This window comes from Petaurus breviceps, unplaced genomic scaffold (genome assembly GCF_028583685.1).
Source record: "Petaurus breviceps papuanus isolate PSGF00001 unplaced genomic scaffold, PetGlider_PUasm1.0 37, whole genome shotgun sequence".
Lineage (NCBI taxonomy): Eukaryota > Metazoa > Chordata > Mammalia > Diprotodontia > Petauridae > Petaurus > Petaurus breviceps.
Window position 1 is genome coordinate 81010843 of NW_027186296.1, and position 14731 is coordinate 81025573.

At 40.3% G+C, this 14731-nt stretch overlaps 1 protein-coding gene across 1 annotated transcript in view; it reads left to right on the plus strand.

The window, feature by feature from the left end:
* The window catches only part of SORCS3 (sortilin related VPS10 domain containing receptor 3), a 719603-nt gene extending 705289 nt beyond the window's left edge, over positions 1-14314 (plus strand). The window contains exons 24-27 of the mRNA XM_069098908.1: positions 3931-4035; positions 5035-5140; positions 10491-10651; positions 12441-14314. Of these exons, the coding sequence (XP_068955009.1) occupies positions 3931-4035; positions 5035-5140; positions 10491-10651; positions 12441-12505 (437 nt within the window). The 3' untranslated portion in view covers positions 12506-14314. The remainder of the gene's footprint in view (positions 1-3930; positions 4036-5034; positions 5141-10490; positions 10652-12440) is intronic.
* The last annotated feature ends 417 nt before the right edge of the window (positions 14315-14731 follow it).

Genomic DNA, 14731 nt, shown 5'->3' on the forward strand with positions numbered 1-14731 from the left:
AGACAGCTTATCTTGGTTTAAAGGTATTCTTGGGTTCTTAAAAGCTATGCCAGTGGAAAGCCATCCCTGGTAGGTCCTATCAGGGCAGAATGGCTCCAAGCATGAGGTTCATGACTGTATTTCAGTCATCTTGGGAAGGGTATACACAGCACAATTTATCATCATATTTTCAAAAGAATGATTAATTTTAGATCTACAGCAATTCTTAAGATCCATCTGTTATGCCATAGGAGGGATCTCTCCTGCATTGGTTGAGGAAAGAACCATGCCAGTGGTATTAAACATCGTTGGGATTGCCATTAAGGTTCCAGAGCAGGGGTTCTTAGCCATTTTTATATGGCATAGACTCATTGGCATTCTGGGGAAATCAATAGATCTCAGAATTCAGTTTTTAAATGAATCAAATACATAGGATTATGTTTTGAATCAATTACATTGAGGCACAGTTATAAAATGTTTTTTAAAAATTCATATCTTCATAGCTAGGGATAAAGATGCACACCTATAATGATAACAGTGAAGGTGGGTAGATCACTTGAGCTGGCAAGTCCTGAGGTACAGTAGGGCTAAAGTTGATTTTGTGTATGTCTACACTAAGTCTTTCATCATTGCGGTGAACCAGAAGAGTAAAGGGCTACCTGGCTGTCTAAGGAGGGATGAACTGAGCCAGGTCAGAAACAGAGCAAGTGAAAGGTTCTGTGCCCATCAGAAGTGGGATTGGACCTGTGAGTAACTGCTACACTTCCCGCCTGGACATGACAGGGAGAACTTATCTCCACTAAATAGCTAACTAACTAAATGAATAAATAAATTAAAGGGTAAAGAAATGAATAAATAAATTACTTGAGAAGTTATTAAAAAAACATCAAATTTACAGACTCCCAGGTTGAGAACTCTAGTGTTCTGTGTCTAATCCCATGCAAGAGTCCTTGTATGATTGGTTTCTCAGCCGGTTCTTGGTAACTCAGTTAAACACATCTCTCAGATAATAGCCAGCCCTCCTATATGAGTATTTGGCATCTTTGCAGAGCCTTAACTAGGGATATTTTCCACTGGAGTGAAAACAGTTGGCAGGAGTGGGCAGGTAGTGGTGATACAAAGGACAGCCTAACTGCCAAGGATAGATCTGGTTCACAGGATGGCAGAGGAAAAGCTTGCTGTATGTGGAGAGGAGGAATGTCCCCTCCAGATGTTGGCACCAGAGAGCAAAACCTCATTTTTCTTGTTCTGGTTATGGCTCTCTGCCTTTGTGCCCTGCTGTTTCCTACCCCTCAAAGCCCTGTCCAAAAAGTTGGAGAAGAAAAAGTATTTGAGTTTTTCTCTGTATGCTGGGAAACTTTGTTTCTTATCTCCTAACTCTGAGATGCTGAACAATTTAAGCTGTTCTTCTGTGGAGAAAATGAATTGCTTTTAGATATGACTCCCTGGGGAGAGGCAGATTGCCTTATCTTGCCTTGGCTAAGGAAGCAGCTTTTCCCCAAGATTTTCCAAAGGGATTATGATTTACCAGTGTCTTCAGGTGGGTAGAGGAGCACCAATGGGTGCAAGGCACTAGTAACTACAGGAAACATCCTGAGCCCATCATTTCCTCTCCTTTATCCTCCTGAGCATCAATTCTCTACATTTGGAGGAGACCTGGCAATTGCAGGTCTACAAGATTGCCTTCAAAATGACCGTGAAAAGAGGCAGAGGGGGATGGGTGCAGTGAGCTGAAGGGGCTGCAGCGGAAATGTGACTGGAACAAAGGTAAAGTGTTCTTTAGCTTCCTGTAGTCTGTGATGAGGGCTTGATCCACACTCTAGGTGACTTTCTGAGACAAAGGACAGTTGGATTGTCCCATGTACTACCACCCCTTGCTCACCCCCTCCAATCTTCCTTCATGATAGCTTAGTAGAGTCATGTGGCCTTGGAATCTTGAAGATCTGAGCTAAAGCCTGCCTTAGCTACCTATTGTGTGAGCCTGGACAAGTCAATTAACAACTCTGAGTCTGTTTCTTAATCTAAAATATGGAGATTATAATAGCACCTACCTCACAGCATTGTTGAAATGAAATAATATATGTAAAATACGAAATGAAATGATATGTATTAATATATGTAACATTTGAAATAATAACATGAATGAAATTAAATAATATGAAAATGAAATAATATATGTAAAAGATTTTTGCAAACCCTAAAATACTACATAAATCAGGGGTTCTTAAGCTGGAATTCATGGCTTGTTTCATAAAAATGTTTTTATAACAATAATGAGCTTTTATGTAATAGTATAATATTAATTTCTCTCATAACTATATTTCAATAAGATTGGTTTCCTTTGTAAGTCTATTTTATTTTATGCTTTTAAAAAAGCTTTATTCTGAGATGGGGTCTGTGGGCTTCATCAGACTGATAAATGAGATCTATGACACAAAAGTAGTTATGAACCCATGATAATGATGTTAGCTATTATTACTGTTCTTGTCGTTGCTATAGAAAAGTGATGGATTTGGATTCAAATCCTGATTCTGCAGCTTGCTACCTATGTTTCCTTGAGCAAATCACTTAACCTCTGGACCTCAGCCTTCTCAGATGTAAACTGAGATGATCCCTAGGACCAGCTTCAGGATCTTCTTCTCGAATCCATCTACATATCCCTCTGGCAGCCCCTAGTCCTGTAATGGTGATAGCTCTAAGAAACCTTCCTTGAGCAGAAGGATTGTGCGTTGGAGCTGGCCAGAAATAAATCAGGCTTCTCAATGAGTACATCACTTTTACCAGACCTCTTTATTCTGAAATAGCAAGTGACATGTGTGAACTATATTTGGAAGCTACAATATCCATCCATTTAGATAAATAGGTAATTATGGTGATGAATAGCAGCTGTGATATTAAGGCGAGTAAGGCAAGATAAGAGTTGGGAACAACAGCCTGAGTCTGCTAAAGCTTTCATGCTGGAATTATGGAGTGATTAAATCAACTTTCCACATGCTTAGTCCGCTGGAGAAAATGAAGTAGGAAAAATTATTCCTAAGTTTTTGGTGGCAGGTCCTTGCTTTTTCTCTGCTCTGCTCCCCATTGTTCATCAGTCAATGATTGGATATGGGCAGTGGGGCTGGGGAGAGGAGAACAACTAGAAGGTACTTTTTTTCCCAGAACCCTTCAGGAATTTTCCTTCTCTTCACTGGGCCCTCTTGGTACAGTTGGAGGAACTGATGATGATTTGACAAGCACTGACGTCTAGGTGGATTGGTAGATAGTGGAGAGAGTCTGAGACTTGGAGTCAGGAAGACCTGAGTTTAAATCCCACCTCAGACATTCTGTGTGACCCTGCCCAAGTCCCTTAAGCTCCTTCAGCCTCAGTTTTGCCATCTATAAAATAAAGAAAGTGACTTGTGGTGACCTCTAAGGTCTAGCTCTAAGCCTATGATCCTATGACCTACAGTGAGTGCTCAATCAATTGTTTGACTTCAGACTGTTCCGCATGGCCTTGATCACACTGAGAGTAATACCACAGTATACCCAAGCTCCAGGTCCATGGTTATAGAAACCAGGTAGCAAATGGCCATGAGCACTGTAGGCTAGAAAAGGTACTAGATGAGAGTTCAAGTTCTGAGCCTAACTCCTTGTGTAATCTGGGTTACACTTCTCGATCTTGATTGTGGGGATATTACTACCTATCTACCTGAAAATAAGATGGAGTAAAAGACCATACATCATGATGTAAGAGATTAAGTAAGAAACTCTAGATAAAAGCACTTTGAATTATGATACCAGATTATGGTGCCGAGTCACATATTTAACAAAACTCTTTCTGAACTTTTTTATTAACCAGAGAAGACTTTTCCTAATCTTTGACCTTCCTTCTCTCCCTTCTTTGAATCCTCACTATCCTAATGAAAGAGAAAAACTATTGCTTCCCCATCTACCTTTCTGTCCTTTTGTCTTTGCAGATCGCAGAGCTCCTGTTTAATGCTCTAAATCAGAACTTGGTCCAATTTGAGCTGAAGCCAGGGGTCCAAGTCATTGTCTACGTGACTCAGTTGACATTAGGTGAGTGCCCACAGGAGAGGGGAAGTAGTGCTGAGGCTATGATTTTCAATCCTTTGAAGAAAAAGGAAGTGAAAGCTTTTCTCCTTAGGTTCTATAAAAGATGCCATTTAGAATCTGCTTTGTTTTTAGTGACCTGGTAAAAAAAATCCTACCATTTGTGAATAATAAATAACATGATAGAGAGAAAATACTGGATCATAAGTTAAGTAAACAGATTGCTGTGCATTTTGGGGTGAATAACACTGCTTTCTGGCCTTCCATTTCCTTGCTTGCAAATTGAGACCATTTGCTGAATTGATACTTAAGGTCCCTTCCAGATCAACATATTCTATAAATATTGGGTAGGAGGCTGAACTAAAACTCAGTCATTGTAAGTAATGGAGAATGTAGACAACACTTCATAGTAGTGATAATGTGGTCCCCCCCTGCTATATACTTGTCCCTGACCTGGAATGGTCAGCTCTGAGAGTTTATTCTCCTTAAATCATTCCAGTGAATGGAAAGTGCCCCCTATAGCCCAAATGTGGAGGCTTCCAAGTACCAGACCAACTGTGCTTACCAGGATTCAATAGAGAAAAAGAGTGAAATATTTCATTATTATTTCACCTTGAATGCCCTAAGTTACAGCACACAATAGTTGTCCCAAAGCACTTTGAGCAGACAGAGAACGTTCTAACCTTCCTCCCACTTTCCTCAGCTGGGCATAGATTACCTAAAGAACAGTGAGCTTACTCAAGCAGTCTGCTGTGATCTTTTATCTGAGAAACAGTGGTCCATGGCTTTCTCCCTGATGGAGGCCATGAGCTCAAAATAAAATGCAGCTTATGTGCATGAATTGCCTTTGCTCAAACAGCAGGTGAGGCAGTAAGAGCCAGCAGATACCACCCAGTTAAGGAAAGCAACAGACTGCCTGGCTTCCTTTCCCAGGGCAGGGCCCTTCCCCCATCCCCAGATAAAAGCATTTATGGAGAACTTCCTAGTATGTTTTATTCCTTTCAGCCCCACTTGTGGACTCCAGCACAGGGCATAGCAGCTCAGCGATGTTGATGCTTTTGTCTGTGGTGTTTGTGGGTTTGGCCGTCTTCTTGATCTATAAGTTTAAAAGGTAAGTGTCAGCCACTTTCAGTTTTTACCCTGGTAACTAGGTATGGAGGTAGGGGGAGGTGAGTCCTCATCTTCCTTCTACCTAGACCCTACCTCCCCTCCTAGCCCAGCCCAGCCCAGTGAAATGGACTAAAACCTCATTTAGTAACTGTATACAGTATGTTAGAGGGGATGGAAGTCACAGCAGGACTTTCCTATAATCTGTTTTTCTATGTTTTTCAATTAACTTCAGCCTTGTGCTGGTCTTACTTTGTTCAATTATACTCTCCTCAGGGTTAGAATTTCCTGTCTTATTTATCTTTGCACATAGTGAGTACTTAATAAATTATTACTTGTTGAAAACATGGATGAAAAAATAGATAAGTAGATAGATGAGTATTGGGTAGATGAATGGATGGATGTATGGATGAACTGGGTAAAATGATTAGTGGATTGAGTATTATCTTTGCTCCAAGTGAAGAGTAAAGAAGCAAAAGGAAAAAGCTGAAAAAAATTACTCTTATTTCTTTTTATTTCTCTTTGATATTTAAGTTCATCTCTGCAGTCACACATCCTTCCAGCTGGAAGTTCTCACTCCTCAGAGTGGCCCTGACTCCCTCTGATACCCAACTGACCTGGGAGGTGCTAGCAGGAAATAACTTTTCACGCCTTAAATGATTTTTTAAAGAAAAAAATCTCGCTTCACAAATTTAACTGAGCAATAACTCAGTTAATATTCACATGCTAAAAATATCCACCTTCCCTCTCTCAGTTTTCCTAATCAATTTCCTTTTAAAAACTTAAGGAGGAAAAAAAACCCAACCCTGCATGTGTTCAGGAACAATTTCTGAAAGCAATGGGAGTGGTGTCATAAAAGGATACTTTAGGACATGAAATTATAATCAATATTTCTATTCCATTAGTCCCCAACTGTAAGTCCTTCTATTAGCGAAAAGGATATGTTCCACTGACTAGCCCCTTTGGCAGAAACTTCATAACCAGAGGCAGAAATAAAATGGGCAGCATAAGGCATCTAAGGTGAGAGATAGGGGTGGGGGATAGGGAGTAGTCTGCAGAATGAAAAATCATTAAATAATAATGTCACAAGTGCTACCAGGCACTGCAAGGAGACAGAGCAGGTTCTATCTAGGTTGAATCCAGGAAACTGTAGGACACTGGGTGTAAGAGATTACAACCTTTACCTGAATTCCTACAGCTGCCCCCTCTGTAGTCAAAAGTTCTAAGATACCTTTCAGGGCTTTATCTTCTTCCCCTCCCCTCAGATCTGGCAACCTAAGTGCTGGGGCCTGAAATGGTTTTAACAAAGGATTGAAATTTTCTTCCCACAATGAAGGCAAAAAAGCTTCAAATGCCCAGTTGAATTTAAGCTTATTAGTTAAATCAGTCAACATATATAAATGAAAATTTATCAGATCTTTCTTTGATTTGATGGGAGAAAGGGGAAAAGATTGAGGAAATGGAGTAGTGAGTGGTTTACTGATACAGGAAGTAGAGCCTAGGGAAAAAAAAGGAAAAAAAAAACTTGAAGACTTTGTTTAGGGCTAGGACAAATAGAATCAATTCCTGGATGTGCCTTTGTTATGTCAGACACAGCTGAGTCCTGTGATTTATAAAGATTCCCTTTTTAAAAATTTCTCTCCACTTCTTTTCCTTCTTGGTTTTACTTTGAACACTACTGACTTCCTTAAAATGGAAAGCTCCATTAATTGAGATCCTTCTCTCAATAGCACTTCAGGAGCACTATCGCTTTGGAGGTGCCAAATAATCCACAATTCCCTATAAGGCTACAGGAGAACTATAGTGTCAATGAAATAAACTCATACTTTTTCAAATGTAATCAGCAACCTGCACACTTTTTCTTGAATATCAAAGATTTCTGGAGTTACTCCCCACACTAGCCAAACCTTTAGGCCTACTTCCCATCCATGGATGCCTGCTTTCTTTTCTCTCTTCCTGCCAGGTCAGCTGCGACTGTAAATGTTTCAGTTCCATTAGGCACAAAGAATCACAGTGGTTATGAGTGCCTGGCTGGTGGACACAGTCTTTGCTTTTGTATCTTCTGGGGAAGTTGCACTTTCCAGATCATTGGCTTGATTGTGCTTCCAAAATCAAACCTTTCTCTTTGCAGCTCCCTGATCATTGCCCCCAGGGGTTGATCAACAGGAGGAAAAGGTTTGAGTCACATTGCCAGCCCTAACTACACTTTAAGTAAATGTTATGCACATCCAATAACATGACTGTTATTTTATGCTGTCTAAAGAAATAATAAAACAAAGGTTCAAATGTGATCTTGCCCTTCCCAAAGGTCTGCCTGAGAGGGTGCTCACTCTCACAGAGATCTGTACTCAGCCTGCTAAGATATCCAGTTTCTTGGGAAAATGTTTGAAGCAGCTAAAATACTTTGAAGCTTTTAAAGCCAAGCACGAGAAGCTTTCCAGAAGAATGCTACTGTGAACAACTTTTCAAGATCCTGATTACATAGTATAGTGGATGCTTTATTCAATAACAAATCAAAGCAAAACATTCATAGTAAATCAAGGTACAGCATTCACAATAACCTAATAACTTATCACAGATACACAGATAATCAAAATACAACATTCACAATAGCTTATCATAGAAAATGGCCACATAGTTTTTACCACAGTGGTCACAAAGTTTTGAATGAAGAACAATCATTTAGTAACTCAATCATTTAATCATCTCAATCATTCAATCATCCTTAAGGAGGTTTGCCTCCTTAAAGGACACCAAGTACAATAGTCAAAGTTCTCCACTCATGGGGCACATGAAGTAACAAATCAATTGCTTATTCAGTCATCATTCAATTCAATCATCAGAAAATACATAAACCCTCCACCCCTAGCTCACTAGTAAATTACCATTTCTCAGTCAGTACACAATATCCAAGTAAAGTCTTCTTTCAGCTTGACTCAGGGTGGTCTCTCCGATTCCCTGGATCCCCTTTCATCATCCTGGATCCTACCTGGATTCACCAAACTGTCACCTGGGTTCAAAGGCAGGCAGCTCCCAGGTCCTTGTCCAGCTCTCCACATACTTCCTGTTCCACACTGAAGCTCACAGAGTCCAATCCACCTTAAATCCTACCCAGTCTCCGTTCCCAGGAAGTCAAGGCTCAGCAAAGTCACAAACAGGTTAATCAAAATCACTTCAACCAGGTTCTCAAAATCAAAATCAAAATCATTCTCTCCAGCCTGGGAGGGACTTCCTTTCGTCTTCAGCTTCCTGGTCAGCAGCAGCTTCTGCCTCCACAAAGCTTGCTCCAAGAAGATCTGACTTTCCCAGCTAGGGTCTTTCCTTAATACAGTATTGCTCCTCCCTATTCAGCCTCTTCCTGTTAGGTCAGCAACAGGAGTTCATACCTTCTGTTTCTTGAACAGAGGCTTGATTAATTTCTAAGTGCTAAGTACCTGTTACTTTTGTCAATACAAAGGGATCAAATTACATTACTATTACAAGGCTTTACCAGTATGGCTTTATCATTATAATCTTACCTCCATAGCCTACTTGACTGTCTAATGCTATCTCTGAAACATCTCTGAAGGTCTCTGGACACATTATGTGTGAGTCACAAACAAAAATAATGTTTGTTAGCTGGAAATTAATGGGAAGAGCATCAGGGTCTGTCTCAGGAAGCCCAAGTTCCAGTTCTGTCTGCCATTCAATAGTTGGCTGACCTAAGGCAAGTCTTCTAATCTTACTGCAAAATGAGCTAATATTTTTTTTTCTTCCAGTGTCCCAAGACTATTGAAAAAATTGAAAACGAAATGCTGAAGCACTCCATCCAAGCTAGTGGCACTACACAGATACAAAAATAGAATTTTCTGCCATTGTTATCATTGGGCAAACTGGGAAATGAACAATGGAAAATCTGGTCAAAACACCTTTGCATCTTTGCATTGATTCATGTGATCAGATAAGGGCTTCATCTGCCCCAGAGTATAATAAGTGAGAGGGGGAGTCACTATTTGAGTAGATTCACAATATGTACTTTTATGATTAAGCAGAATCCCCATCCTAAAATGCAGCTTTTTGATTTACATAAGGAGAAAGCAGCCTGGGCTGGCATGAATTTTTAATTCTGTGCATTTAGAGAATTTGCCTCTTTCAGCCTCTCACATTGTCTCTTCTTTAGGGCCCTTAAAGCCTGAGTCTCTTGACCCACTTTAAAAGAGTGGGGATAGGTCAGTCCATCAACAAATATAGATCTGTAAAAGACATACCTGCAAATGACGGACCTACCCTCAGCTCAAAGGAGAGACTGATAGAGTGTATTTGTTTTATTTAAATATTTTTGGCCTGCTGTTTCCTTAGGTAGCTTCAGTAAAAGGTTAATGTAAAGCTATGGATTTGGTTTTAAGGGAGGGCACAGTTGTGATTCCGTTGTGTCGGACACTTGGTGACCCCATTTGGAGTTTTTTCTTGGCAAAGATATTGAGTGGTTTGCCATTTCCTTTTCCAGATCATTTTACAGAAGAGAAACGGAGGCAAACAATTAAGTGACTGGCCCAGGGTCACAGAGCTAGTAAGTGTCTGAGACTAAATTTAAACTCACAAAGTTGAGTCTCTCTGTCTCCAGGCCTGGCACTCTATACACTGTGCCACCTAGGACATAGTTTCCATCGTAACTAGTACGTTTTTCTGCACAACATATCTCTACTTATTTTGGAGGAATTTACGTTTGCTTTGCAGGTCAGAAATCTAGGATCTAGAAGTGCCAGGATCTAGGATAGGCTCTGCCACTAACAAGCTGTATAATGTTGGGCAAGACCGGTCCCTTCTTTGGGTTACAGTTTGCTCATCTGTAAAATGCAAAGGCAAGACCAGGTCTAGATTGGTTCTCTGAGCTCCCCTCCTGCACTGATTTGGCTGCATTTGGTTCTGTCCTAAAAAGCCAGTGTGATGCCATTATCTCAAACACCATGAACTCTTTTTTATTAACATATAATAATCACAGACCATGAGGGTAGGAGATTAGGGATCTGAAGTGAAGTTTAGGGGCTTGTCTAGACAGCTGGTGATCCTTTTGGGGTGCTCCTGATGGTACATTGGAAAGAATGGTGAATGTGGAATGAGAAGATCTGGGTTTGAATTCACCACTACGCTACAAACTCCCCATGTAATCTTGGTGGCCATTCTGTTTCCCACATCTGCAAAATGAAGAGTTACATTCAATTTAATCTTTAGATGGTCTTTTTCCAGCTTTGATTTTTTTTTTACTGCCTGAAAAGCTCCTCTCTGTTTGCCCAGAATTCCTGTGTTTTGATTTGCCTAATATGTCCCTAACTTGCCCTAATAAGAGGTATTGCTACTCTTTCATGTCACCCCAGGAAAATTCCCTGGATTAACATCTATGCCCAAGTTCAACATGACAAGGAGCAGGAGATGATTGGGTCAGTGAGCCAAAGTGAAAATGCTCCCAAAATCACCCTCAGTGACTTTACAGAACCTGAGGAGCTGCTGGACAAAGAACTGGACACACGGGTCATAGGTAAATGTGTTCTACATCCTGCCCTTCCTGGGCACCTAAAACTGGGAAATATTTAACAAAATGAATAAAAATGCTGTAAAACAGATAACATTACATTTTAATGCTAAGTCAAAATGCAGTCTGCAGAGATCCTTATGCATGGATTAGTGGCCTTCCATTTCTATTTGAGTTTGACAACCCTGTCCTATGGACTAATTAGCCCAAAGAAACCTCATTTTCCTTGTATAAAGACTAAAGGGCAGTAGCCAAGAGAAGGGGTTTATTGCTGCTCCGTCATTCAGTCATGTCCCTCTCTCTGTGATGACCTCATTTGAGGTTTTCTAGGTAAAGATACTAGAGTGGCTTGCCATTTCCTTCCTCAGTTCATTTTACAAATGAGAAACTGAGGCAAACAGGGTTAAATGACTTGCTCAGGATCATATAACTAGTAAGTGTCAGGGGACACATTTGAGCTCAGGTCTTCCTGACTCCAGGGCCAGTGCTCTAGACTACCTAACTGCCCCAGAAAAGGGGTTGGGAGTACAGCAGTAGTTAAAGAACCTTGACTGAGTCCTCACACTAACACAAATAACTTCTACTGCTACTCTAATGGACTCTGGGGATACAATAACAACATGACCCCTAAACTTTTTTTATAAGCACAATGTTTTTTGTTGTGTTTTGTTTTCTTCAAAGAAGATAGATAGATAGATAGATAGACAGACAGACAAACACACACATACAGAGAGAGAGAGTAAATAATCAGTAGGAAGTAGGAAGTACATCCTGGAGTAGGAAGGCAGATCCAAATTATGTCTCTGTCACTTATTGACCTTGGGCAAATCACTCAGGGAAGCTAGGTGGAGAGAGTGATTGAGTTGAGTTTGACAACCTGTCCTATGGATAGTGTTGGAGGAATAGTTATATTTATAATATAGTGGAGAGAGTACCAAGAGTACCTAGAGCCAGGAAGACTCATCTTCCTGAGTTCAAATCCAGCCATCAGCACTTAGTGGCTGTGTGACTCTGAGCAAGTCATTTAACCCTGTTCCTCATCTGTAGAATGAGCTAGAGAAGGAAATGGCAAACCACTCCAGTATCTCTGCCAAGAAAACCCCCAATAGGGTCATGAAGAGTTGGACAAAACTGAAAAATGACTGAACAAAACAAAAACTCACTTATCCTCCCTCATCTTAAGTTGCCTCAACTATGAAATAATAATAATAGAAAAAAGGTTGTATTGGGTGGTCTCTGATGTTCCTTCCAGCCCTTGATCTTTGATCCTATGAGTCTATAATCACATCATTTGAGCACAGAAATATGGACCAAGATAGTCTTTTTGCTAATTCTAGGACATTTGCCTCTTTTAAGTATAGGCTGGATTGTATTTCTGTTTTAACAGATCTTCCACATAAATGGTTTCCAAATGTTTGGGGAGACAATGAAAATCCCTTCTTAAGAAAGAAGTAAAGACCCTAAATTTCTGAGTCATTCTCTGGGGATCGCAAATGATAGGAACAAATATTTCTCATGTTAGATTCCAAAAGAATATTTGGTGAAATTACTTCGTGGAGAGATCTCAAGAGGAAAGCAGTTAGGATTGCCTCACAAAAGGGAACTGTTGCAGGAGGGTGATGAGGCTGGGGGGGTGGGGAGAAGCAAGCAGAGCTGGCTCTCCCCCATGCCTCTTTGCTCACATGTATTGCTAAAGTCTGTAGTTTTTAACCATCCGTGTCATGCAGAGATAAGAAATGTCGCTGTTGACTGCCTGTCTGAGACTCTCTATTTATGTGTTTTATCACCCCTACAGGTGGTGTTGCCACCATTGCCAACAGTGGAAGCACAAAGGAAATCCCCAACTGCACTAGTGTTTAATGTGGAGAAGCCCCTTGTCTACAACATTTCTGATTTTTTTTTATTCTTGATGATTACTGTTCTTATTATTATGGGAGGGGGGGAAGAAAACTATCCTTTTTTTTAATCCTCTGCTACCCGAGTCCCCTTCACAAACAGAGGACATTGGAGGAAGGCCTTCTTAACCAATTAAAATGATCCAAGAATCAATAACTGTGTTCCTGTCATGGTGGAAGGCTCTCCTCCGGCTGCTTCTGTGCCACCTTCTGCTGGTGGCAGCTCAAAAGCAGGACTTTCTATGTCCTCCTGGGCTCTACCTTGTTTTGGCTGTTGTTGTTGTTGTTTTTTTACACACACAAACTCACCAAACCACACAGACACAAACCCATGATCTAGTCTGCTTCTGCTGGGCCCGGTGGGAGAGGAAGTAGCTACCAGAAGCATGGCGGCATCATTTCCAGAGGCCCTGCCTAGTGCATGTCAACACTCAAGAGACCAACAATGAAGAGGACAGCATATTGTAGATAATGACAATGTAAATAGATTTTTATTTCCTGGGAAATAATTTAATGTTTAGTAAAAAAAGAAAAAGAAAAAAGGAAGAAACTGGGTGCGCGCACATGCACGCACGCACACACACACACACACAATGGACAAATCCACCAGGAGCCTGTTGGGCAAGTATGAATTCTGGACCAAGTCCAGTCGTCTGTCACATTTAACTCCTTCATCTCTGTGTCCACAACATAGCTGTAAATAAAAAAGGGGGGAATTCTTTTAGACAGTTAGAAAAGATTAGAATGAAGTGACCTGACAATACACAGAGTTCTTCCCCAGATGGCATAGCACAGCTGTCAAGATACACTCGACAAGTGTGCTGTAACCTGACATGAAGGTTTCCCTCCCCAAAGCACTGCTTTATCAGGCCAAGAAGACCGTGTTGCCTAATGGGGAATCAACCTGATTATGAAGTCTGTTAGGAAATTATGATTTTAATTCCTTCTGCCTGTGAGGGCACACTGATTGTGTTGTCTTAGCCCAAAAAGATATTCTGGTCACCTAGGCTCTCAGTGATTCCTCGCTGAACTCAGTTGAATGGTAGAAGATGGGAATGGTTAGTAGAATGGTAGCATGGGTCTGGCCCATGTACATTTTATAGGCCAAATAGCAATCTAGTGGTCTTTAGTCAACTCTGCAATGCTGTGATATTTCTTTGTCAGGAATATGCACACTTCTTAAAGTCAAGTGTCTGCCTTTAGTTCCCTTTAGATGATTCGAGTCTTGGGGTGGGGGGGTGAGCTTAGCAGTCATTCTCATTTTCTCTGCTTCACACATTTGCCAACCCTAGTTCCATTACCTTTGGGTTGTTCTAACACAAACTCTGAACACTAATATTTTTTCAGGGGGGTAAGATGGAAACATTTATTTAAAAAAAAAGATATATTCATAGGATAGTCCTTATAGGAAGTAAAAAGGAAAATTATGTTTATGGGATATTTTTTTCACCTCCTACCCTCTATGAAAAATGTAAGACATCTGAAACAATGCCATTGGTTGATTATAGTGGCATAAAGCATCCATTCCCTACATTTCTTTGAAAAGGAGTGTTTATAAACACCCCACATTTTTGTTTCAAGGGTTAATTGGGGCAGACAATTGCAATACTTGTATTAAACACTGGAATACAAATGCATGAGTCATATCTATATATACAGTATATGTATATATACTGTTCTTGGTTTTATTGTTCCATTTGAATATTTCTACTGTAAAAAAAGGCAGTGGTTTTGAAATTGTTGAAAATAAATGTATTTTTGTACATCAAAGCTACATCTTGGGACTGAACATTTTTTTAAGTTTTATTATTGTCTTTTGTTTTTACACTTTCGTTTTTATACTAGCAGTCCTTTCTGGACACGACACTAATTCGCAATTAGCTTTCCTTTGTAACAAAGAAAACCAGTTGGGCAAAACCAACCAATATGGTAACTGTTATCTGACATTATATGCAACATTCTGCAGCTCTTTCCCCGTACTGCTTCAGCAAAAAGGTGATGGGACAAAATGGACCCTATCTTTTCTCCCTGGGCCATGTTGCTTATTAAAATTAGACACCATCCAAGTTTGTTTTATTACTCTTTTCATGTACATATTCTCCCGGCTTCTCAAGTTTCCCTGAATTCCTCATATTTGGCATAAATTTTTGTCTTTTTGGAAGGGGTAGTCAGGGCAATTGGGGTTAAGTGA